This window comes from Gobius niger (genome assembly GCF_951799975.1).
Source record: "Gobius niger genome assembly, chromosome: 4".
NCBI classification, from domain to species: Eukaryota; Metazoa; Chordata; class Actinopteri; order Gobiiformes; family Gobiidae; genus Gobius; species Gobius niger.
The window spans coordinates 28200778-28228318 of NC_136855.1; the positions used below are offsets into that span (position 1 = coordinate 28200778).

At 40.7% G+C, this 27541-nt stretch overlaps 1 protein-coding gene across 1 annotated transcript in view; it reads right to left on the reverse strand.

Moving 5' to 3' along the window:
• chst8 (carbohydrate (N-acetylgalactosamine 4-0) sulfotransferase 8) overlaps window positions 1-26847 on the reverse strand; it is a 125174-nt gene extending 98327 nt beyond the window's left edge. The window contains exons 1-2 of the mRNA XM_079554592.1: window positions 26221-26847; window positions 14649-14843 (exon numbers count right to left, since the gene is read on the reverse strand). Coding sequence (XP_079410718.1) covers window positions 14649-14802 — 154 coding nt within the window. The 5' untranslated portion in view covers window positions 14803-14843; window positions 26221-26847. The remainder of the gene's footprint in view (window positions 1-14648; window positions 14844-26220) is intronic.
• Window positions 26848-27541: the final 694 nt, after the last annotated feature.

Sequence of the window (27541 nt, forward strand, 5' to 3'; positions counted from 1 at the left end):
CAAAAAGGGCACTGAAAAGGTATAATGGAGGCGATGCCCCAATTCTGTCAAAAATGTTCCCTCACCAAGTCTTCTGCGCAGCTTTGTTGTTTGTCTGTAAGAATCAATCAAATCTTTACACCTGGGTTATGATACCTCCACTATCCTGTCTATTTCAGGGACAGAGACAGACTGACTGAGAACTTGCCTACGGAAAACATGGATGTATCTAAAGACCTGGATATAGAGTACTGCCCCTTCTGGCTTGTCGCCGATTTATTTCAGTCCAAATAAAGTATAATGGGAAATCACAGCACAACAGACACCGACAACTTTTCACAGATTTTGAATTGAATTTGAGCTAGGTTTTATATATTTTCACAAAGTATATACTTTTCATCCCTCTGAGATTCCGATGTGTCCTGAAAAGGGACTTTGTAGGATTTAGCGTAGCCCCGCGTTAGTCATTTTGGGACCTGCCCTGGGAGGAAGTAACACAGATGAAAAGGAAACGTAAATAGCACCTCGGAAGTCATTCACCTTTCTCTGACATAATAGTTCCCAGAGAGCATGCAGCTATGAGTGGAAGAAATTGGTTCTCCCCAATAAAACTAGGGATGCACCGATCCGATACTGGTATCAGATATTGGAGCCGATACTGGAAAAAATACAACATTGGGCATCGGCTACAAATATCCGATACTGAACCGATACCAGTTTTGGTTCTCAACACCTTAAAAACATAACTTTCACCACCTAAATCTCAGTGAATATGGGCATTGATCGTGGTTAGCATCAGTATGCTAAAGCTAGCGCGCGCTAATGCTAACGAAAACTAATCAAGGCTGGGTCAGAAGCTATGATAGAAATATCTAGAGTAGACTAATAAAGAAATAACTGATCTAACATATTTGTAATGGTCAGATTACTTAATGTGAGTTGTTTATATTAATGTAACCTAAAGCCTGTCATATACCCAAGGATATTTAGTGTAGAAAAGAAATCCAAGAGTTTATCAGTAGATATTATTGATAATTGATCTGTAATATCATGACAATAAAATATTACTTTATTGATCTTAAAATGGAGAAAAGAGTCAATTCAATTTATTTGATATTTGGTAAATATTGGATATTGGCAGATGCTCAAATCCCAATATCGTGTCAGTATCAGTAGCAAAAAAGCTTGATCGGTGCATCTCTAATTAAAACATGTCTGTCAGCATTTCATAAAGGGAGACAATACAGTATATGACTACTATAAGTGTTAGAAGCGCTTTTTCATGGCTGGAATAAGATGTCACATGATCGTATTCTATATCATCTGAAACCTTGCACAGCGAATATTTATCCCAGAACAAGAAAGAAGATTGTCACTTTGTGGGCAAAAACTACGGCAGCGCCATCAATCATCGCCCTGGAGAAACGACAGGACAGTGCATGTGGTTCAGGTCTGACATACGCTTAATTTTCAAGACAATGCGTAGTTCTTTGATTAAAATGACTGTTTAGATTTCTTTTAACACGTTGGATTTGACGATAAGGTCTAGGAATGTGCGGCGTCATTATGTGTGGGAAAAGTAAATGACTTCTTCCTAAGGCGTGAGTGGAATACTTATTCTGACTGAAGGGTCAAGAGCTGTGACCTGGTTCCAATCTTAGCCACGGATCCAAATGTCTGCAGGAGCAAAACGACAAAGATTAACTGTCCCTTGGAGCTTGAAGGCTCATAATTAATGCTGCCTCACTTCCCTGCTGCCTCTGTTGGGACGGGCACTGACACTGAATTGATAGAGTTGCCATTTAGGGGTCAGCTGTGGCGTTGCGGACACTCTCAAACGACCGTGTTTGTCAGCTCTGGGCTCCCATTGTTCTAGCTGTTTGTCACTTAGGAAATATCTTTGTTACTTTTGCACACCAAGCTCTGCACAAAAATAAGATGCAACAGCGGGTGATGATTTTAATGTATTTTTTTTTATAAAACAATAGGTTGCATTCACGTTACTTCACAAAATTTAAACAGCCTAGTCTAATTTGGTGCAATCTCCTCATAAGCCCCTCCCACCTCATCCTCTCGCTCCCTCTCGCTGTTTCAATAAAAACAAGCTGTAGTGAAGCTATGGCGAGTGCTTTTACTCCGCAATGAGGGGATTAAGCTTAGCAAGTGGATCGAGCGGTGAGGAAAGTATTTCCACTACTGAAGATGACTGAAGATGCACAAGCAGCTCGAAACACAGCTCCAGGTATGTGTTTGATGAGAGAACACGTTTTTAACATGGTAAAAACCTCAAAAAGTCAATTTTGCCTAATAAGAAAAAGGGCTGGACAATATGGCATAAACAATAATCCCTTTTTTTTTTTCATAATAGAAATAAATACATGTAGCTGATTCTTGAACCTTGACATATCTTTTTTACAAACCCAAGCTCTAACAAAAACAAATGCTTTCCTCTAGCTTCATTTAACACACAAAAATCTTCCATTGAAGCTGTTTCTGCCAAAGAAATGGCTGTAAACCTGTCGATTATAAAGTTCCATGATTATTGAGATTGACTGAAATTATTAAATTATGATTAATTACTCTGCAATAGGAAAATCCTTGTCCTCCAGCTGAAACAGGATGGGCCAATATAGAACTGCTGGACGCATATAGAGGCAGATTTTGTATGTACATGTAATCTTAATCCTCAATTCAAGAAAGAATAAACAGCAGGACAAGCCATCAGTTGAACTGTTATGTGTCTGCAGCACATGGTGCACCGGAGAGCCTTGGGGGGCACAAACACTCCCTCCAACCCCTGAGTGGGCTTCACAAATCTATCCTTTGAAGTGGACTTGTTTCTCTAAAGAGTTCAGTTTTCATACAAAGGCATCAGGATCCACTAAAGCACCCACAACTTGACCACAATGAGGAAGTGACCACAAAATTCAGTCGGATTCATAATCAATACACAGGGGAGAGAGAGAGCGGAGCGTTAATGGAGCTATGCACTGTAGGACTGAAGGTTGTCCTGGTGTGTAGATGGGGTTAAGTCCATTCGCTGGTGCTCATAAAGCAGCCACAGCTGTGTTTTATGGCACTTGGAGGAAAAATGCCTCAAAAGCCCTCAGACGTACCAGGAAAATATATATAAGAGGATCTATGTCTAATACACGTTTTCAGAACGGGTGAGAAAATTGGAAATGGTTGGAGAGCAGCTCAATTTGTCCTGGTGTAATTTAATGGTCGAAGCGTGTTACAGGCCAAGGCTAAAACGCTGCGGAAAAAAAAAAAAGACTTGCGGAAATTGGATGCCTCATTGGTGAAAGCCCTATGAGTAAATTGTGCAAGGAAAAATGCAGCAAATACGCACAAAATCTATCTGAATGTAGAAATTTGCGAAAAATCAATGTTTCTCAATTTGAAAGGTTAATGTATGTGTCAAGTGTAAAGATGTCTGATAATAGCAGGAGCGAGGGGTTTTCATTAGGGATGTCACAGATATGGACACGGGCTGACAGTTGTAATCGACTGAGAAAGGAGGGTTCTATTGACGGCGCCATTATCTGCACTGACAACATTAGTGATACAGTTGTTGAAGGCCATTAGCTAAGAAAGCTCTGCGGCCTGAGATAAGATGTGGGCAGGTACCATTTACCATCGCAAATAGCAGCGGTCGGGAAAACAGCAATCAACAGCGGAAACATACTAGCTTCCTTAAAGGCCACATGCCTGATTTTATTCTTTAAGAGTTGAATGACATTTCTTTTTGCACTGTGCACATCTAATAATACATATATTTTTGTCGAAAGTGAGCTAGCAAGTTGCTAATGTTTTAGTTACTGCGGCACTCCCTGAAGATGTAAAACGTACGTACTTATATCATCAAGCAAGGGGAAACGTTTGCCGCTAAAATATGATGTACTTTTTGGCATCATGGCATAAGCAAGCAGCAACCTCCCTCTCGTTTTCTGCCTTTTTCTACGAACTGCATTTGTGGTTTCTGTGCTTCACATTGTTTTACTGGATGCTTTTATACATCTTTGCCATGTTGTGTGGGGTTCGAAGGATTTTTTTTTACTGCAGAGAGTCCATAATGGTCCTGAGGAAAGCAGCTTTTTAAAAGTAAACAAACTGCTAGCTTATGATCTAAAGACGTTTGCAGCCTACACATTTATTCTTCTGAAACACTGACGAGGCACCAAGAGCCCCCCACACCTAGAGGAGCTACAGGAAACAGGGAAAGGACAAATGAGGAGGTATCTGGGCAAGACAAACAGCTAAGCCTTCCACACAATATTGTTCTTGCTAATGGACGCTCACTGGAGAATAAAACAGATTAACTGCTCTACCCAGAAGATGGTGAAAGACTGTGGTGGAGTGGAGGGAGCTGTGCAGGAGGAAGAGGAAGGAGGAGGTGGATGAGCTGACTAGTGTAGGACACCACACTCTTGAACAGGGATAAACCCAGAAGGGTTGGAGGCGCACTCAGTCGTAGAAGCTCAGGACTAACACCTGAACACAATTTTGTTGTACCATTGTTTGATTTGTTAGATTGATTTGTGTAAATGTCCGTGAATAGGAACTGACAAACTGAATAAAGCAAATCAATGTTTTAAAAAGAGTGTCTTTTAATCAGAATGTATTGAAATAGCTGAAATTATAATGCTATAGAACCCTTTTCCTGTTAACGTTAGAGAGAATCATGAGAAAGAGCCAGGGATGTCCAACCAGTTGCTTGGGAGCTAACTGTACTGTAGGTCTGTAGCCGTTTCCAAGGAGCTCAGAGTGCGATTGCATCAAGAAGTGAGCTGGGAGGACCCCCGAGCAATACACTACGCTGATTTAGATACTTCCTTCCTCGTTCGCTATCAGTAAAAAGTGCTATATTTAGATACCAACAGCTTGTGCGGTATGTTTTTTAATTGAGTTGAGAAATAAAATCTTGGCTGCCAACTCTCCAGGTTGAACTCTGGAAACGTGAGTTGCATAGTCACTCAAGAGTCTTTGAAGCATAGGTAGCTTGCTGTCATTTTTTGACGTAAAAAGGTTGTATGGTAGTATGAAAAATCACTATTCATTGGGTTTGCACTTTGATGCCTACTTTTTCCAGTTCAGCAGTGACCAAGTGGGCCTTCTACAACCAAATAAGAGAAGGGTGAATGTTTGAGTCCCGCTCTGCTAAAGCCAGTTCAAAATGTTATAGCACCAGCAAGCAAATCACTGTACCAACTTTACATTTGTCAAATAAAAACAAATTATTTGATAGGATTTATAACTGTTTCCACTTCTGTATGACGTCTTTATTTGTCAACCATTGAAAATACTTTATGTTTCTCTCCGTTATGGAGTTAAATTGTCCATTATTCTCAATTTGGAACAGAACAGGACAGCCTCTCACTTAAGTGAATCAACTTTCAAAGGGAGACAAATAGGTCACACTCCAAAGAAATGCATCAGGCCTTGTTTTGAGGCTTTGGATTATTGAACCATTGTCCAGTAGTCCCCAAGTATCTTTTTTTTTGCAGCAGACACCATCAGTAGCCCTCAGTGACTTCAAATATCGAAAAATAGCGCTAGGTCAAATTCATTTCTCTCTCTTACTTTGGCTGAGCAGAAAACAAGAAAGTGTATCTATATCAGATCATATGACTGGTGCCTCGAGATCAATAATGGTGGGTCCACAAGGGAAAAGTCACCAGTGGTTTTGCCCATGGCCGTAAATAGCTTCAGTGTGACTTCTGTGTGAAATAGCTTCTGTGTGATTTGACTTGCCCCCTCTCTGTGCCATGAGGTGAGATTGTAAGTGGCTGGAGCAATGAAAAAATGAGGCAGCTGTTCTGCTCTGAGTAGTGCATGCATGTCAATTTTCATGATACCGTATGTGCCCAATTTTTTTTGGACATTGAAGATAAATTTGCATATCTTCCAAACAGCAATTTTGCAATATTATATTGTAGACAATATATTGCCTACAAACTCTATGTGCGCCACAAGTGTCTTCTGGGCTCTCCTCTGGATGAAAGGTTTTTGGGCTGTTGGACCACGGCCTGTGCAGGGGGAGACTTCAAGGAAATAAGGCTGGGAATCACTGTGTTAAACAGTATGAAAGAGGGGCAAGAGTGTATGTGACTTGAAAAATGATTGTAACCCTCTGTTAATGCCACAGTTAATGCCAGAGGCAGTTTCCATTTTTTATTTACTCACAGCTTCATTAGGATCAAAGATGGCTGTGCATGCTCTATTAGCCATCTGCCAGCTCTTCTGGGTAATCTAAAGGCAATTCTTTGAACCAAAAAAGAGAGGGCAGAGGATTGACAAGGGACAGTGCGCTGCTATGAGAGGTCCAGACAATTAACTCAGTGACAATACCACTGTTGAGAAGCAGTGTTAGCTGGATTGATTTAGTGGCTCTCCGGCTCAGATGACAGCTTCCACATAACAGGCTCACTGTCCACTCAAGTGTGCATTAGGACTCGTGGTGGTGGCAGCGAGATGGCTTTCACATTTGACAATCTATGGCTGTGAAGTGCTGGTTGGACAAAGGGGAGCCTCCCATCACTTGTCGGCATTGTCAGAGCTAAAGCCTTATTGTCCCCAGTCTACTGGCTTTTATTAATGTTGTTTATCAATCGCTCAAACGCCTGGAGTCCATCAGGGAAGGCAAGCCTATTGGCAAAGATAGGCACAGTATATCGATAAAATAATACAAAACATTTCAAGAACGGGACACCTATAGGACACACCAAGCGTGCAAACTTTTCTATTGTGTCCAGGCCAGAAATAGGTTTGATAAAATTATTTCAAACCAAACTTGCCTGGACCTTTTTATCTTAGACCATTAATTGCAATAAGCAAACTGATATCGGAGTGCATAAAATAAACATGTGCATTTGTTATCGAACTTTTAGTAGTTTCCACACTTTGCCTCTCTGCTGAAGAATGGCTGTAGATGAGATTCTCCTACTCATCTCTTGTTTGCGAGCAGACACTGGGGGCTTTTGTGTATCTGCCAGCCGGGCCGAGACACTCTCCATCAGCGCTGCTCCACTCACCAGATAACATCAGCTGGCCCACTCCACTGACACCGGCACTTCCTCCCACTGTCAGCGCATTACATTTTAGAAGTTGACAGCCTGTTATCACCGAGTATAGCAGGAGGCCTTAATCTTTTGTTCTTTTCTGACAGGGAGGAGGCCAAAGGAGTGGCTCGCTGAGGTCACTGTTTGCCCTGTGCGCACACACACACAGCCACACACCCACACGCCCAAACACACATCGACTGGGTCTCTCTCTCTCTCTCTCTCTGATACTCTCCCTTTCATCTTCTTTAGGAGTGCTGCACTTTGTGGAGGGATTACGGTGATGGAAGCCACTACTGTGCACAATGATATCTATTCAACAGTCGCACTTGCAGACTGGAATAGGCTCAAGCTCTATTTGATAATGGACCATAGGCTCCTGTCTGCTAGGATGAAACCTATTCCATTTCTCCGGATGCATTTGATAGAGCACAACGGCCCAACAAAAGCCCAAAGGTTTGTTCATTTGCTGACCCCCTATAAAGCCTGGAGCATCTCATTGGTCCTTAGTTATCAATGCCAAAACATACAGCCTTGTAAGTTGTAACATTTTGATCAAAAACATGGGGTGTGGTTTTGTTTTCTCATTTTAATCCAAAGGTTTCCTCCTTTCTTAGCTGAGATTTGTGTTGTCTGTAATGAAAAGACATTCCCTTTGGGGATTTATAAAGTGAATTCTGATAAGAACTTTCTTTAGAAGCTTGGGAAGTCTTTCTTTTAATCAGCACTCACAGGAGCTTTAGAATAAATACATCCTTTCACTGTACCACTTCTATTTGAATGTGCATTGAATAAAAATTGGGTAATAAATATAAGATCCACTTAATCACAAGGCAATCGAATTTTTGAAACGGCCCTGAAAACATCAGAAGTTTAAATGCCTAGTGTCAGCCTTTCATACTGAATCTCTTTATGGGAAAAATAATAATTTAAAAAACATGCTGCAAAAGGTTTCTTCAACATAATTTGGTTCACACTTTAAATCAGTGCTTTTCAAACTTGTGTGCCAAGAGTTTCCAAATGCCACCAGGCCATTAGATCAAGATTCAGGACTAACTCAGGTCTAAAGGAGACGAGCCTAACCCTAACCCTAAATGGGACAAGATTATGTGTAGAACAGAAAAAACAAACAATCATCTAACTCAAATGCATGATGAAAGCATAAATAAAATGATCTCTTATGATGCAGGAACCACAGTTTGAGAGTTTTCACAGCAGCTCATGACGATGCTTTGTTGCAGACATTCGGTTTATGTATACAGCTTCTATATAACTATAAAAATGTATCTTGCGCTCAGAACCATAAAATTGAGTTGAGTCCTGGCTGTGTGTTTGCACTGCATGGACAGTCATCAGTGAGGCAGCGTCTGTGATTACTGTCTTCAAAGACTTTCTCTAAATCAGAAGCAGAGTTTGCTCCATGTGGTGCTTAAGCCTGTTGTGATTTATTTCCTTTGGAGTTTTTAATGTCGCTCAGCATGGCTCGACGGAAAAGGCCAACCTGAAGCCCCCCACCACCAGCAGGACGGATCATCCCTGCCCTGCTGCTCAGCGGGGCCCTAACCCTGTCAACTGTTCGGGTCATAAAAACTATGCACACTTCCAAAATTACCCAAGTTACGACCTGCATCTCAGTGTCTGCTTTTAATGATTTTTCTTCTTCATAGTTTACTTTTAGAAGAAGATAATAGCCGGGATGACTTAAAATAGCGTGTGTGTCTAAATAATATACTTATCTTTAATTATGTAATAAAAAGCAGTCATAGTTTAGGCCAGCGAGGGCGCACATCCTCCTTTTGACAAAACTAAAGTCACAACACAGCTATGCCATGAAGCAGCAAACATGCTAATCAGTGCAAGACCAGAATTTGGCCATGGGACAGGATCAGAACAAGTTTGGTGAAGGAGACAACACCTTGGAAGTCTTAGTGTCCATCCAAAATTCTCAAATACGTAATTTCTATGTCCGGATCCTCACTCCTAACGCTTATGACTTGGAGAGTTCAACTGTAAGATCCCTATGCAGTTAGGAACTACAGCTTCAGCAGCATTTGCCCAATGCGACTGTCCTTACCCAGGGCGGAAAACACAGAGGAAATCACATAATGAAAAACTACATCCCCCATGTAGTATTGGACTACAAAAAACCCTCCTACTGCAGCCACTGACTTGAATTACTCAAACATGAACCACAATAACGATACAATGATCCACACCTACAGCTTCATCACAGAAATAAAAAATGCTCTGGTCAAATATTCCACCAAACTCCTGTCCTCTGGTTCATTCTCAGAGAAAGATGATCATTAACACACAGTAAGGTCTGCTCCCCCGCAGCGCAATGTATGCAAATTAGCCATGTTGCTTTAAGTTTCTTCTACATTAAAGCAAAAGCACAAACTGCCTTCAGACCATTTACTGAAGCGGCTCTTTAAAACAGTGACATATGACCGTGGTGACTCTAACAAATGTGCGCCTGTCAATCAAAAGTGGTTGCGCATGAAGAATCACTCGAGGGTGGGGGCGAGGGGGGTGGGGGATCACCAATAAGGGACCACCAGAGGTCCCTATGCCAAAGGAGGTATGATAGTTAGCATACAGGCCCCGTTCCCTACCTCTTTCTTGACTGACAGCACAATTCGGAGGCTTCTCATCATGGTGGACGCTGACGCACATCTGGTTTGGTGTTATACCTCTTACCAATTTAATGGTTCCGGCTGCAGCCTTAGTGTGGTGTGAGCTGGCGATTTGAGTGCAAAAGAGGATTTTTGCAACAAGTGTGAATGAAACAAAACACCATGCACTCCAGCAATCATTGCCATCATTAGAACCTCAGTTGAGTCAATTTAGCATGATATGATATGTCAAATCTGCCATGTTAGTCGTATTTCAAAGTGTAACTACAATTTAGAGGATCTTTGTAAAACGTTCTCAACTGGTGGGTCAGAGAGTGGATCGTGGGACTTTGATTTTGAATTGATTTTGGTTGCTTTTGATAGTCAGCCGTACGATCAGTGCTTGAGTCAACATGCAAAAACATGACCAAACATTGCAAATTATTATCATGCGTCAAAATTCATCTCTGTATTTGGATCGAGGATTGTCATAAAACATTGAAGGTTGGTGCCGAAGTTGAGAACCACCGGTGTAGGCAATATGACCAGGCACACAGCAGCACAACAGGGGATCAGATGGCAGTGAAAACAGAATTAGATTATGTTGCAGGGTACCCTTGGTATAACCTGGGGCATTAATGTGGATGGAACATCACATGACCTTGCACTGGCCCCAGAGCAAATCTCTTCTAAACCCTTTTGGACCATGTCGAGATGACCCTGATAAAAGCAGATGGGCACTGACACCTTTGCGTTAGAATGGGGTATTTTGCAGGTGGTGGATATTGAATCCTCAGCATTTCTGCCCAAAGCAGAGGAAGAAATGCTAGAACATGAAACAGTCATTTGTAACCCCAGGGATTTTAACACATTGGCAATACTGAAACATCTCCATCAATGCATTTGAGAAGATGGATTAAAATCACAGAGAGTGTTATTTTCAGAATGGGTGTTGCACGGTCACATGACAGCCTTTGGAAAATGAAGCTTCGCAGTCAGCACACTGGGGCAAAATAACACCGGGATTTCATTTGTTTATTTTTTTTTTCCACAAACTGGGTGGATTTGCATTGAAATACAAGGTGAGGGTTAAGGTCACGAGCGCACTTTAATTACATTAAGAGACGGCTAAATTAGACCGGGCAAACAGACAGGGCTTAAGGGATTACTGGACCTCTGACAGAGAGATCAGATTTTACCTTGGAGCACACAGTAATTTGCCCATGGCTCCTGGTGAGCTGTGAGTATTGAGACTGATGAGATGAAGCGGTGTGGTAAATGGGTTTATCATTTATTTAAAGACACACCCCCAATTCAAAAAGTTAACCCTTGCCAAATAAATCACGATTTCTAGTTTAAATGATTGAACCATCTATTTTTTCCCCCCGTAACACTACACCGAGCCTAGGTTACCTGCGCACGCTTGACAAAGACAGATAAAACAAGGGCAACATTTGCAGCTTCTGACACTAAGGCAGGCCTCTGCTCTGCAAAGTGCTTTGTGCACACAATTCATCTCCACTGTTAGCACTTCAGGCATCTGCTCCTGTCTAAAAGCATCTGCTGTTTCTCCTATTGTCCTCTAAGAGCGACTGGTGAGAGATTATCTTCCCAGTTTAACTCCAGTTGTCTTCGGACCTATTGTGAGGGCCGCCTCTGCCATAAAAAAAAATAAAAAAACACACTGAAGAGATTCTGAGCCAAGGGAAGGGGAGGCAGATATAAGCTGACACCCAATGTATTATAAGGCAGCTTTATGAGCTTCTGCTTCTGCTTCTGCTATGGGGTGACGCTTTCGGGCTTAAGGCGAGGTACTGCAAGCTCATTGTGCTGCATGCTCAATCACTTTGTGGAGAGGTGCAGAGACAGAAACTTTCTTTCACCCATTTTCGAAAGCATAGGGCAAAAGAAAAAATCAATATCAACGTAAGTGTAGTAACAAAAGAGTAGAACTAGTTGGGGTATATCAGCAGTATTGGCATAAGTGGGGAGGTTTTATTTGCTGACAACAAGAATGTTCATTGCTTTTACAAAACACTAAAAATCATTCTTTCAAACTGAATATAAAATCTATTTGCAATCTAAGTGCTGTGGTGTTTTTCTATGTTTTGAGACTTCTCTGTGATTTGCTAAAATGATGCGTGTTGGATCTGACCAGCCACAAATATGCTACTGAAAAACAATTTCATGTATTACTTTTCTGATTTTATTCACACTGTAAAAGCAATTTATCTTTTTTCATGTTACTTCTTTTACACATCTTTAACAAGACTTTGAAGTGTTTTTTTTTTTTTACTTACTTATTATTATGATCATTATTATAATTATTAATTTACTGTGTGTGTGTGGAATGAATGAAGCGCACATCATCTACACTGTGTAAAGCCCTCTGTGTGACTTGTGTCAAGTGAAAAGCGCTACACAAATAAGCTTCCATTCCAATCCAATAACATGCTCATATTGAAACAGGTTAGTTGCAATGCTATGTTCTCTTGAGAATAAATGTCTCCCACAGCAACAGCCAACACAACACAACACAACACAACACAACACAACACAACAAAACACAACACACAACCTCCACTTTGGCCTTCAAATATGGAAGGAAAACATTGCATAATAACAGTTTATTTTGCTCTACAAATCACAGTCTCCAGACATTTGGGATTAGTTCTACCAATTGCAAAAATAGCTCACAATTATAAATCCGTGGAGCAATTTGCTTTGGGAGAATAATATTCCTCCAAAAATCATATGGCAGGTAAACTTTCCAGTGCTATCCTTATCAATGAGACCCATTGATAAAATGACTGCTATTATATGTATGAGGACGCCTCTTGTAAGAGCGCGTGTGCTGTTAGGGATAGCCTTTTCCGATCTGACACAGCCACTGAAAGCATCCGACAATCAGTGGATATTAGAGATTTGGAGAGGCTGCTCTCTGGCTAAGTGGCTCTTATTTCAGTGGAGTGTCACACTGCTATGATATTCATGATGCTGTTGACACATGAATCCAATACTACTCCATGGATGGTAACTTCTCCTGCAAAACACTTGTGAAAGGTTTGGTCCCGAGAGAGAGCAACAACACTTCATCTGCAATTCTTTGAGAGGAACCAACAGAACCAGTCGTTGGATTAGTTTGTGCATGTGTTAGGTGAAATGTGACCCTAGTAGTGGCTAAATGGTTTTCTGTGTATGTCAATGGTGCCTCGCTGGTAACAGACCGGGGCATTAACCTGACAAAGACTTTTAGGTTTGGTAGTACAGTAGTACGCACACACACACACACAAAAACTGACGAAAGAGTATAGATAATTCACTAGTGGAGGGCATTTTCAATAAGATGTCTAAATAAGTTATTCCATTCATCTGTCTTTCTATCCATCTTCGCGGCTGCGGCGGCAGAAGTCTGACGAGAGCTGTCCAGACTTGCCATGATTTTCCGAATTTGGTTTAATTTTAGAAGCATTTTGTGCCTCATTGAATATATCCTATTTAGGGCTGTGCAATTAATCGAAAATTCAAATACAATTTCGATTATTACACTAAACCATTACAAAATTAGCATAATCGAAAAAAAACATTTTCATTTTTTTTGCAAAGCAGACTTGCATTATTTCATGGCGCTGGGATTATTTTCCCTTCGCATTTCACGTGCCATGGCTCATGCTTTAGCCTGACATAAAAACAAACAGTGCTGTGCGATGATGTCATCAGGCTGTGCTGCTCAGTTTGCTTGCGCAGGTGTGAGGGCTGACCAGCAGGGGGCAGGTGTGAGACCTCTCCTTAATCGAGGCATACTTGAAATCATTTGTACTGTTCAGAAAACAGAAAATATTCAGCATAGTTTCTTTTTAAATAAATAAATATATAAATAAAATAAAGAGGTTTTTTTTAAAGGCAACACATAATCGTTTGAATAATCGTGATTTCAATTATGACAAAAATAATCGTGATTATTATTTTTTCAATAATCGAGCAGCCCTAATCCTATTCAAGTTTAATGGAATATATTGTTTAAATGATTTAGCGTTACTGTCAAGCGTTTTATCAGATATCGTAATCTTCTCATATTGAGCTTAACCAGCGATAAAGTATAACTTACAGTAAATTAGTGCAAATGAGATAAAAAGCTACCCATGGAAAGTTTCTCAATTTCACAAACTGTCCCAATGGGAGAAAAGCCAAATGCAGCAAATTGCTAATTCCAAATAAAGAAAGTATCTCTTCCAGCTGCCTCAAGATTACTTTAATATACAAAGTTATCATTTACAGCTTAAGGTCCAAAGCACTCGTGTTGAGAACATGCTGAACAGAGAAACGGGGCATTTCTTCATAAAAACGCTTTGTTCCATTGAGATCCAATACATCGCTCCTGCTCAAAAAGTCTGAAGCCACTGAGTTAAAAATAAATGTAATAAATTCTGCTTGTTTTTGTTTGTTTTTTTTACTTCAAAGGCTGACGACCCAAGCAGAATATTCTTAGGTGCACATACATAACTATTTTGTATGAAGGTGTATGAATTGTTTTTCTGCAACGTGTATGTAACTTTAATTCAGCACAAACAGTATCACTACAGCAGTCGCCGCATTTGTCGCTCCGTTTAAGTGTTCATAGAAAAAAAAACATTTTGATGTTCATGCAAAACAACAAGGGACCACGAGCTGGCATATTGTTTGTTTCAGTCCCAAGCCCAAAGGACCAAATAGCAGTGACACTTCTGAAGCCTTGCACAGTAATGTGAACCTCCATTTAACATCACAATTATTACCACAATTTATCGACCCGGATATTTTGCTGAAAGTTAAAATTTAGTCTAGTTGTCCCTTCACTCACATGTTGAATACTGAGAATTAAAAATGCATATTTGTCACAAGCATCAACAACTACAAGTTAACAGTATACAGAAGTGCACATAGAGGAATATCTAAGTGTTCCTGAGAGGACAACCCTTCAACAATGTTGCAACTGTAGTACATCAGAACTTACCTTGTTGTTGCACTGTGTCCGAGAGGTCTTGCTGGTGAAAGAACACAATGAAAGTTCCTGCAATGAAGAGCAGGAGGAACCAGAGAGAGCAGGGCCATCTCCGTCTCCAGGCGAACAGGGACCCCAGCACCATCCTCCACTTCAGCCACAGCATGGCCGTCCTCACAGAGAGCAGAAGCTAACACAGGCGCACACCTGGACATGGAGACATGAAGGGAACACAGTCAGGTGAGGGACATCTGAACTGAAAGTGTGATGGTTGAAAGACTGTGTTAAGTATGTTTTTGATCCATAAATATTACACCCAAGATCCATACAAGAAGTGTGAGGACCATATCATCATGTCAGAACATAACGCAACCTAAAACCTAAATTCTGCTTAACACCCATTCTAATCAGTGCTGGGACAAACGGCAAAGTTTTGTATCATGATTTTGTTTTATCACACTGTGATCGGTTAAATTCACCTGTCACTCACTCAAAGCACATGCTGACAAATACTGTATGCGGATTGTGACACAGATCCACATTAAACAGAACAGACCAGCACTATAGAACAATCTCTACAGACTAGCACATAGCACAAACTCAATATAATACTGTAATACTACAATTGGTGAATATACCGATGGATACAGACATGGAATGAGTCTATTCCATTTGCAAAAGCTCATCTTCGTGTCGTTCAAACACCTAGAACATTGTCCTCTTCAAACTCTTGTGTCAGACATGATGATTTCTTTGACACTTTTCATCTCCCCAGTGCTAGACATTTCAGTTTATAACTTTAAAATCAGATTCTTATTGTGCAGTTCATATGTATCTGAAAAGAGGCAGCCTTCAGTTGAGCCAATTCCCTGATTATTGTCATTAATTCCCGTATACTCCAATTAATTCCCATGGAAAATATCCAGGTGAAAATTCCTGGAATTTTTTAACCATATTTGGAACAGTGCTATTTTGCAGCCCAATATTCAAGTAATGGCATATTGATATCATTTCCCTTCTGAAAGCTGACATGTCATGAGGTAATCCACAACAAAATGAACATTTGTTTTCTTTAACCTATAATTCATATCACTCATTCACTACAGTTTGCTGAAAAAGTCCCAAGAATGTTTCATCCCACATCGGGGGAATATTACAGGGCACCTGAGGCATTTGGTAAACATGGCTAAAGATTTCAAACCCTATAACATATTTTGTAGAGAGAGAGAAAAAGTGAGCTTACACGTGCTTAAAGGGCTACTTAATGATTTGAGGAAATTGTTTCCCCTAATTTAAGTCAAGTATAATTAACGTGAATCCAGACACTGTATCACAAATATAGCCATAGAAGCACAATAAGTACTTTGGTGTTTATTTTAAATGGGAGCAGAATGTGAAACATTTCTTCCCTACTCTCCTAAAAGGCAGATGGTGCAATGCTGTGCAACTCAGAGCAGATTTATCCCTCCTCCAGGTCTGAGGTCGAGGAGTGAGATCAGCCCTAAGTTTCAAGGGCAAAGGCTTCCATTAGTGATTAATGAAGACGGGTCACTCCTTGACACTGCTGATTAATATGTATTTGGAAAGTCGTGTGGCACAGCTCACAGATGTGGCAGAGCCTGCAGGTGAGCTCAGTGTCACCCGTTAGGCCTTGGAAGTTCATGCAGTGGTGAATCAGGGGCTAAGAATATCCGTAACTGTCGCTAACCCCAAATCTCTCCTCTGCGCCTTGCACACGAGCCGTGTGACTGTACTGACCTCAGGACAACAGCAGTTTAGCAGGCACTGATACACCTCAGCACTTACATTACATTTACTGGGCCACACCGTGTCAGGCAGTGGAACGAATGCCCTGCCTGTACAGAGGATGTGCAACTGAAATCTGCCGTCTGCAAAGGCTGTTTTAAACAACTAGTTCTAATGATAATTTGTTCAAAATTGCAATTAAAACGTTTGTCCAGAGGATCATCCAAATACAACTTCAAATTATATGACTTTTTATGTAGTAATATTTCTTCCTCCGTGTCCCTCAAAACTGTAAGCTAAAGCATAAATTGAATCAACATGATTGACTTTAGTTGCTGTGCAACAGAAGTGCCATGCAGAGAAACAGCTGGAGAAGCTCCGGCTCTTTCTAAAACTCACTGAAGCATTCAGTCAGTGTAGGCTTCTTCAGACTTATTTGCAGCACACTATAATCTTAAGAACATATGGCTTAGAGGCCACTGTTTCTGATATACAGTACTTAATGGAGTAAACAGTTTGGGTTTCATTCAATTTGTGAGAGAAAGACAGTTTTATTGAGTCACTCCGCACTCACACCAAACATCCCCAGGGACGTCCAAACACTGAGTAGCAGGATGTGTTACAGTATTCAACGGGACGGCACTTTCTGCCAAGAGCTACACCGGTTTCGGAAGGAAAAAAAAAAAATCCTTGGAAAAAATGTAGCCTATTGCAGGAATTAAATATCCTGCTGAATCTCAGAAATGCAAATAGTAGCCATTAAATAACATGAAATTCTTAACCAACTAACCAACTCTGGCCATAGAGGCTTCAATTGTTTGTTTGTTCAATATTATATTTTTGTGAATGCCAATATGGAAATATATAAAATGACAGCTATGAACACAGGGCAGCGGGTTTTAAGATAAGACATAACAGTGGATGTCATGATAAAGCAGAGAATGTACAGTGTTTACAGAGTTGGTGAACGAGTACAAACCTGCAGTGACTTTTGGTTGCATGTCTTCAGGTTGTATATGTGAAGCATGACTGCACGTTAACAGTGAACACCCGTACTCCTCCACACGTGACATTTACCAACATCCTTTATCATTCATAATTTATAATGTACCTCATGTATATTGAAGAATAGTAGTAGTAGTAGTGGTAGTGGTAGTAGTAGTAGTAGTAGTAGTAGTAGTAGTAGTAGTATTAGTAGTAGTAGTGGTAGTAGTGGTAGTAGTGGTGGTGGTAGTGGTAGTGGTAGTGGTAGCAGTAGTAGTAGTAGTAGTAGTAGTAGTGGTAGTAGTAGTAGTAGTAGTAGTAGTAGTAATGGTGGTTGTAGTAGTAGTGGTAGTAGTGGCGGTGGTAGTGGTAGTGGTAGTAGTAGTAGTAGTAGTAGTAGTAGTGGTAGTAGTAGTAAATCAAATCTAGACATTGCCCAACGAGCACAAATTGCGGCCAAAACTTTAACATCATCATGATATACAAACATGTTGGAAACATTTTAATATAGAGTTATTCTGAAAATAATCCACTAAAATAAGAACAAAAAGTTCAAGTACCTTTTAGACAGTATTTAAAAATACGTAGTCGATGTATATGGTGAATTGTAACAGACAGATCTTACTCAATGCCTTTATTTAAATGAGAGGCTTTATAACTCGTGTGGTATTAAATAGCCTTTCTCCCACAGGGATACGCAGCTGTGGAAGAGTAGATGCCACTAAGCATAAATTATGTGCATCAATGATTATATTGTCACTGGATCTTAGAATATAAATAAATGCACAATTGCTGAACAATTAGTTGTAAAAGTACAACAGGGAAAGGCAAACTTTAGCCCCAGAACGTCTAAACATTTGTTAGGAATAGAATTGACAGCTTTAGCGATCTTAAAATGCAATAATGTAGAATGCATTTATGGTAAAATGTCCTCATTATGTGCATATTTCTGTGAGAGAAAGTAGCAAAACAAACAATGTATTCCCATTATTGTTGTATTTATTCTTGAGAGTTGGGACCAAACAGTCCTCCATGGAAAACAATAATTGACATATTTATATATATATATATATATATATATATATATATATATATATATATATATATATATACACATATATATCTTTTTTATGGGTTAGTTTTGTGTAGCCCATATACTTTACTTGGTGTGAGTTGCGGACAGTCAGATCTTGTGGTGGCGGGGTTCCTACATGAGACGGTTATGAAAACTGTAGACTGCCAATAGAAAGTGAATGCAGAAGAAGAGGAAGGTGTTGGTTTGATATGCTGAAGAAAGGAGAAAGTGTAATGGATACCTGTGTGCAGCAGCCAGCAGTGAAGTGCTGCCAGCTCTCAAGCGCCGGCTTCTACTGTGTCCAAAGAAACCAAGTGGGTCTATAAGAAATAGAAGCATTCTTTTTTCTTTCTGATTTTCTATTTCTTATGTTGGGTGGTAGGTGGTAAACAGAATCTTCCTTTCACATTCTTTACGACCGTAATATTCCTACTATTATTCACTAAAGAGCCACTCATAACTGCTTTAAATTATACACAACATTTTGAATCAGATTAAAAACTTTTTTCTTTTCTTTTTTTTCAACACACATTTTGGAGAAATTATGTAGTGAAAATAATGGGTTCAGAGTGTCTCTATTTGACCATAAAAGTGATTTGATGAGACTGACCCTACATGTATACAACAGCTGCTTCACGTACACAACCTTCCTGCAGGTGCGTGAGATAGAACGGTAGACGCTGATGTAATTTCCAGGCTAGGAAATCAGAAAAGTACACTCATTAGTAATATGAGGTTTCCTGCAGGGTCAGGGAGGGCAAAGGACTGTGGGTAATTAAATGTGTGAAATGAAACACTAATTGAATAAACTGCCTTTGGTTCTTGTTTCATCGTAGGAAAGAAGGAATTGGTTTTCTTCAGGTGGGGGCTTATGGGGGGCTGTAATTACAGAGGTGAAAACAGTGCGCAACAGCTTAGATGAAACCATCCATTAAGAGCTGCTGTAACAATTGAATTTCTCCATTGCGAGCACAACAAAGTCTTATCTTTTGAAATCATGGATAGTTATGAAAACAACTGTAACCATGTTTGCAAGCAATTACCTCAAATGCTGAATTTAGCAGACCCACAACAAATCTGCAGAACACACAAACATCTCTATTTCTTCATGTGCTTAAAGGCCCGATGCCTGATTTTGTTTTGTTTACGACAATCAAAGGGAGTGGAAGTTTAATTTGTTAGTTTTGGTTCAAACTCATGCCCAACACTTCCTAATGCACTTATAGCATTCCAATTCTTCATAGGGATGAGTTTATGCACACGTTTCACAACTACTGGATATTCAATATGCTGAACGAAGAGAAAAGTAATTTTCACTACTGATAAAACAGGGGCACAGGGCCTTTAAATGCATCGACCATTTACAACTTTCAGACAGCGGTGTTTACTATTAATTGAATATTACTGCTAATTCATTTTTATTGGAAGATCAACCCCATGAGAAGCATCATCTTGTTTTCAAGGGGGGCAACCATTTTAGGACAGGAAAAAAGGAACAGTTGTTGTCTATTAGTCAGCGTCAATTTGTTTAGTAAAATTCATCTGTCTAACCCTCATGGCATAATAAGGAATAGTTTCATATGTATCCACAGCGCCCGGGTCTTGGTCACTTGTTGAAGTGCTTGACTTTACATGCATTTACACACAGAAATATTGTCAAACTGCACATTAATCTGAAGGACACAGTCCCAGGTGCAGCGGGGATTGCTTATAAAAAATGTATAAGATGTAAATTGAGGGTGGATAGCTATTCACTGATGCTGCCTAAATCTGGGACAATGGAACCAATTCCTGCAAATAAGGTTATAAACAATCGTAAGCTCGGGAAATGAGATTTGAGGGTCACATCCGCAATGTAATTTGATATTTCCTTATTACAAATGTAAACTACTGCATGAAAACACACTTCTACAATAAGCAGCAACATTTTCTGAGAAGGCCACGGAACACACCAGGGAGGGGTATCTCAGGGCACACTAAATAATATATGTTATAATAAAGAAGTAAACTGTTGGTCTTTTGGTAAAGCATAGTCTGGGTGTTTAGCCGCATCGTAGTGAGTGGAAGGAAAGCAGAAGGTGAGAGCCACCCACAATGCCACGCGCCGGATTCTACGGCTCTGCAGAAAACGCCACATTATTATAACTGCCTATTTATTTCATTTGAATGAAAGTGAAAGATTAAAGCTCTGCACACAGAGTGACAGCTCTTACCTGCCCTTCCACTGAGAGTATACTCATTTCATCTTGTCAGTGCAATCCATCATGTTTTTACAGAAATTACAAGCCTACAGCCATTTCTGTGCCAGTAAGAGCACCTGTGAAATCTGTGAGCATAGTGACAACCTCAACTTACGATATGGTCTTTTGTCACACTTTTCATTATTTAAAAACACAATTAATCAAATGAATCTGATTAATAGTCCAAATGTAGATGTTTTACCTAGATATGCATGAAACAACATTTAAAGGGTAATGCAAAAAAAAAAAAAAGGTAAAATTCTATATTTACAATTATATTATAACAATTGAAACCATGAAATAATGATGAAAGCAGGTGTTATGGACCATCTTTGAGCAAGACAATTATCTATGTATTATTAAATTCATTGCAAAGTCGTTTTTTCTACATTTTTAACATTCAGTACGACAGGAATCCTAAAACATCCAAGGTTTGATCAACTTATTGGACTTTCTTACTCAGAGCTCTCAGGAGCATTTCCCATTGTTTTTCTTTGTTTATGATTAGCCAAAATCATAAATATTAATTAATGCACAGGATGCTCAACTGGTAAACTCCCAGCTTTCATATTGTAATAAAATAATACAAAACAGGCCTCATACATCACCTTTGAAATTATAAATAAGTCGACTGTGGAGATGTTAGCCTTTGAAGATTTTCTGCAGCCTGGTGTCGGACTCAGTAGCTGATAGTTTACCCTGTAAGCCTCTTTCCTTTACCTTTATACACGAGTTTATTCTGCGATCATTGCTTGTCTGTCTGTTTGATTTTTCCCCGCAACATGTAACAAGATTAGCTTTGGCTCTAATTCCCACAAGGAAGGGAGCGTTCTCCACTTTAACCGACTATAATGGTATTAATATCTGCTTTTGCCTCTTCAGCTACAGTAAACACCCCTCACACTTTAGGAAAGCCGATTAGGAGCAATAGACATGGCTAGCGTACCACAACACACCTCGGGTAAAATGCAGACAATCTCATTGTGCATAGAGTAAAGAATAATCTGCTTTTTATATTACACTGGCAGTCGAATAACTTCTTTTTTTCTGGCCAAAAGTGTAAAGTGGTGAAACTTGGTTCGTCTCATAGTGAGTGTCTGCAGACAGAGGTAAAACACAGGTCTCTGTCACCTCTAGTGTTGGCGAACAGTGACAGCCAAGGTCAGGGGCGAGTGGCAGAGGGCCCCAAACGGAGATAAGGCTCTGAACACATCTGAACCCCTGTGCCGATTTTCACAGAAACACAATCCGCCAACTGAATAATTAAATGGGTCTCCCCCACCCTAAATAACACCCTGCAAGCACTGTTTGACATCCTGGATGAATAATTAAGCTCTGACCTTTGGTTCCCATTAGAGGTGACGGGCTTTCTGGATGAGCCTCACAGACGATTTGAGGAGAGTTGCAAAAAGAAAACTCTCAGTATGTGGAGACGGATGATGGACAAAACCTACTGTTGCCACGTTAACAATGCTGTGGTACATGGCAAGTCTAGCTTAATGTACAAAGACTTTCCAAAGTCTGACTTATTAAAGCTGCACTACCTGAATTAGTCTGTGGCCAAACCGTGAAAGTGGGTAACCTCTCAGCTGTCGCCTGAACGAGTAGCTTTCACAGACCCTCCTGCACATCCCGCTTGTTCACTTTAGTTAATTAGAAGCACGTCCGAGCCAGAGAAGTGAACAGGGCGAACCGCCAATGCTAACACTGTGCTAATTTAGCTCATTTACAAAGCCTTTGCTCATCAGTAGAGTTATTTACACGTTGTTTAATCACGTCACATTCTCTAATTGACATGTTACATTAGGGGTCATAATATTGTACTGTATACAGGTGCTCGTCATATAATTAGAATATCATGAAAAAGTGCAAGTTACTTCTGTTATTCAACTTAAACTGTGAAACGAATGTATGATAGACTCATTACATGCAAAGTGAGATATGTAGCCTTCATCATTTTGATTATTATGGCTCACAGCTTGTAAAAACCCCAAATTAAAAATCTCAGAAAACTTTAATATTTTGAAAATTGACTGTGAGAAATCAATATAAGAAGCCATAATCATCAAAATTATAACAAAGGCTTGACATATCTTACTGTGCATGTAAAGAGTCTATGTCATATATTAGTTTCACATTTTAAGTATTGTATTACAGAAATAAATTATAATCTAATTATATGAAAAGCACCTGTATTTTCAAATGGTAAATAAGGTGCAACATGCCCCACAAAATAGTTTTTTATTTTTCAGCTTGCACTCGCTATTTAGCACCTGACTTGATAAATGACCCCTCGGTATGTTTGTCTGTCACAAATGTTGCGTCAGTGTAGATCAGTGGTGCCTAAAGAATTATTCTCTACTACAGTTTTAAAACCTGTCCACCAAAGTCAGGCTTTCCAGATTAATGGTAGAGCAAACATTAGCTTATTAAAGCTTGGCTCAATAAAGTTGGAATTAAGCAGTTCTACATAGGTCTTGTTTAAAAATGTAATTTTGCATGCATGCATAAGATAGATTTGGTATAAAGGGTGTTGCTATTGTCACTCACTGTATATCCTGAGACACTCTACTGTAAAGGCGTAAGATTTATAGAGAAAAACATCGTTGCATTGTGATACATAACAACAGAAGCTATAGATAAAACAGCCTTTGTAGATTGTGCCTAAAGCACAGCCTGAAGCTATTTTGTCAATACTGCCATGTTCTCATAGGATTGTGAAATAATTTATTCGTGCATATCACAGTCGTTTTGAATTTGCCACTTAAGAGCCTGCAGACAGTGCTGTGAATGAGAAATGAAGTATTAAAAACAGTCCCAGTTGGGAACAGGCCAGATAAGCTCAGAAAGGACAAGATCTGATAATAAGCTTTTGTGCCAGATAAATGCAGAGAATAAAAGGTGCAGGGGCGTGGTATCAGGAAGTTGAAAAGTGCATCTCGGAAACTGGGGTCAAGGACTGAACACGCATCTGGCAAATGTCCTCAGTGTAACTTTAATTGTATTGTACTTATCAGTCGCAGTGGAGCGCCTGGTTCTTTTTCATTATCTAACAGTAATGAAGGCCATTCCTGTTGCACTCTCATTTCACACACAAGCAGAAGCAAGGTTTAGACCGAGCGCTATCAAAAGCCACATGACCAGATCACCACGTGTTTGTTCTCGCTGCCTCAATACACTCCTTTGCTTTCTCCTTTTTGTTATCGACCATTATTTCTCTATTGTGCATGGACATATCAACAAACTGAAAACAAGCAGAGGTGGGTAAAGTCACCAACAAATTTGATGTGGGATTGAATGAGTTGTCCATGGTATCTCGAACACCATCATTCACCTTGCATTGCATTTGGGGGCAGCTTATTGGGCATGTGGTCGTCGTTTAATTGACCCTTGCGTGAGAGGAATGTAAACGCAGTCTTAAAACATAAACTGCACATACTTTTCCAGCTTCATGTTTTCTTCCTCCCACACACGAGGAGTAGGCTCCTTTGCTATCTCATTTCATTTGACTAGCTGCCTTACTGTCACTCCTTCAGCACACAAACACAAAGAAAAATGCACAAACTCTTTCATCTTCCCTTGATTTTTTTTTTTTTCTCCCTTCCAACCTCCCACGCTATCCACGACTGCCAGACTCAGGTGCATGCTAACTCACAGGAGCATTTATACAGGCTCTGAGTCGCATGCACCACCATGCGCCGTGTACGCGGTGTAGCTTCCCCTGACTCCCAGCTGGCCTTGGACCACTCTCTTCCTCTGGCCTCTCCGGGCCATCTGGAGTGCAATGTCCCCAGTCCGCTGGTGCTCTGCCAGCCTGCTCAGCCTCCCAGGACCAGCGCAACGTCTCGGAGCACAATTTGTATGTGTTAAAAGTGCGCTGTGTGTCCGCTGACTCGACTGAGAGAAGCCATTGAAGCCTGCATGTCCCACCACCTCAAAGGAGCCCCATTCTGCTTTGATGACACCTGCGCTCCGAACACCCCCCCCCCAACCCAACCCGCACTGGACACAGGACGAGGGTGGGAGGGGGTCATTGATTAAAGCCTGTCTAAGATTGCTACGATATAGAAAGGGAAAAAAAGTGCAAGGAATAAACTGACTCATGACAAAGATGGATGAGTACGACAGTTGGATGAAGCATAATTCAACGTCTGAAAGTGTTTATTGTTCATGCTTCATGGTCGGGACAAAATACAATTCACCGTCTGTTAAAATGTATTCTGTGTCTTAATACCTTTTTAGCAAATTTATACTTGATGCCTTTTTCTGAAACGGGAGAGGCCCAAATTACAGAGAGAAGTTCAACAAAATGAGGCAATGCAGATCAGCGAATAGGCTCGATCATATTCATACATCATGTGTAACCTTAAGTTCTGTTCTAGTCAACATTACCAGTTAGAACATTCATAATTGCACAAAATAAGTCTCTCTGTCCTCCTTTGTATGACTCCCACACTGTCAGCACAGCCAGATAATTGGAAAAAGGAAAAAAAAAGACCAACTATTAGCATTTAAAGATCATCGGCTCATTAAAGACAATAAATGCACAACAGAGGCAAAATGGAAATTGTGTAATACTGTTTCACATTTCCAGCTTTATGTGTGTGGGCAGTGCGTTTGATGAGCAACTCCCACACGTTTCAACAAACTAAAAAAAGAACAGTGGAAAAGAAGACGGGGCTGGCAAACAAAGGAAAAGTCAATGCGCGTTTTTAATTAATCCATACGATGTTGAAGCCCGGGATCCAATGCTATCCTGCAGCCATCCGGCGTCTGAACGGACCCGTCAGAGCCACAGGTATATATGCCAGGCTCAGTCAAGTGTTAACAAACTGGCATGCTTCACTGACTTTTCATCATTTGCAAAGTTTAGCCTCGGAGTCATGAAAAGTAAATTGAAAATGTGAGCCAAGGAAGGCGGCAACGCTAAAAATCCAAAAAGGGGGGGAAACAAAGTAAACAACAAAATAAAATGACGATAATAACAATCAATACGACTCCTTAAACGTGGCATTCAAGCAGAAAAAAAGTGGTTTTGTATCTGTTTTAATTAGCCTATTTTCATGATCTCTCTTTTGTTGAGAAAACCCACCAGAACCATGTCACTGCACTTGAATCTGCAACTGTCAAATATGACCCTACTTCTTCAAGATATCCACTATATCTATATTATCTGCTTCCCCAACTTGCCAGTCCATCGCTGCCAACTTTGACTGATTTGTTCTATGCATCTGCAAGCCCTACTCCCCTACACTTTGCATCATAAAACATTGGAAACGCAGATGCTTTTTATTTATTTATTTTTTATTTTTTTTTGTACGCCTTTGCTCAACGGAATCAATTAATGAAGCTAAATGTCAATCAAATCAGTGCGAGTTCAAAGAAAAGGACTCAGCGGGAAACAACTGTGGCTCGATACTTGTCCAATAGTTGATTAGTTCCCATCTAACGTGTGGTTTTACGCTGTTGCCTAGAGCATGCACGAGGACTTGTCCGTGTGTGTGTGTGTGTGTGTGTGGACGTTTGGCGAGTTCCTTACCTTGAAGATGTTCCCAGATAGGCACACGCAGGGCTCCGGCGCAGGTGCAGGCGAAGTGAAATGGCGAATCCCCCCCACTTAAGTTTGTGCTTCCCAAAACGAGCGAGTCGTGCAACCAGTCCCGCCAAAGAAAAAAACGCATCCGACGTAGAAACACGACCTGCCTGATGTTTTAAGTTTCACAGGACGCACCTCCGCTGCCTCGGTGAGCAGAGCGACCATGCACCGTTGTTTCTGGATGCTTTCTTCTTTTTTCTGGAGGCGGGCGGCCAATCACAGAGCTCCTCGCAGTTCACTCTCACATCTTCTTCGCGCATCCCACGAGGGTCTCCGTGGATGATGGAGCGACGTGTGTCTGAGTGCGGGGCATGAGGGCTGTGCGGTGGTGTGTAGGGCGCACTCAGGAAGGGGGAAAAGGGCTGTATCCCGCCTGAGAAGCACGTGTCTGAACGCAGCGCTGTCTTTGCACCGCGCGGATACTGATACTGATGCTGATGCTGATAAAGAAACGGGACTGGGAGCATCCTCTCGCGCATCCGCTGGTGAGCAGGAGGAGTGTCTTTAATGCGCTCTCTTCAATAAGTCACTTTTCAAATACGCACAACCCCCTGCAATTATTACTCATAACATCGTTGAATGTGGGAAAACTAGTTCTGCTCACAAGGAATACATACATTTTTATCTGCTTTTGTGTTGGACAACTTTGAAATGATACATTGTAGTGTTTTTCTTATATATCTGAGGTGCAGCATTTTGTTTACAAGAGGGTCCTAGATATGCCATATATTTTCAATTAAGTAAAACAAAAAATTGAATTCATCCAAATGAAGTCATGTTTGAGTCAAAACGCATCGGTTTACTATAAAATACTTATAGTTTGAAGAGCACCTGTGCAAAAAACACGTTTTTCTTTTCTCATATTGATCGATTTCGATTGGATTTTAAAGTTTCATAATAAAATAAATCGCGAATACAGGCGGCCGAAATGAGTTTCCTTCGCAGGGTGGCTGGGCGCACCCTCCGAAATCGGGTGAGGAGCTCAGTCACCCGGGAGGAGCTCGGAGTAGAGTCGCTGCTCCTTCACGTCGAAAGGAGCCAGCTGAGGTGGCTCGGGCATCTGTTCCGGATGCCTCCTGGTCGCCTCCCGCGGGAGGTGTTCCAGGCATGTCCTAGTGGGACAAGGCCTCGTGGAAGACCCAGGACATGGTGGTGGGACTATGTCTCCGAGCTGGCCTGGTGTCGCCTCGGGGTCCCCCCAGAACAGCTGGAGGAAGTGTGTGTGGATCGGGAAGTTTGGGCATCTCTGCTGAGACTGCTGCCC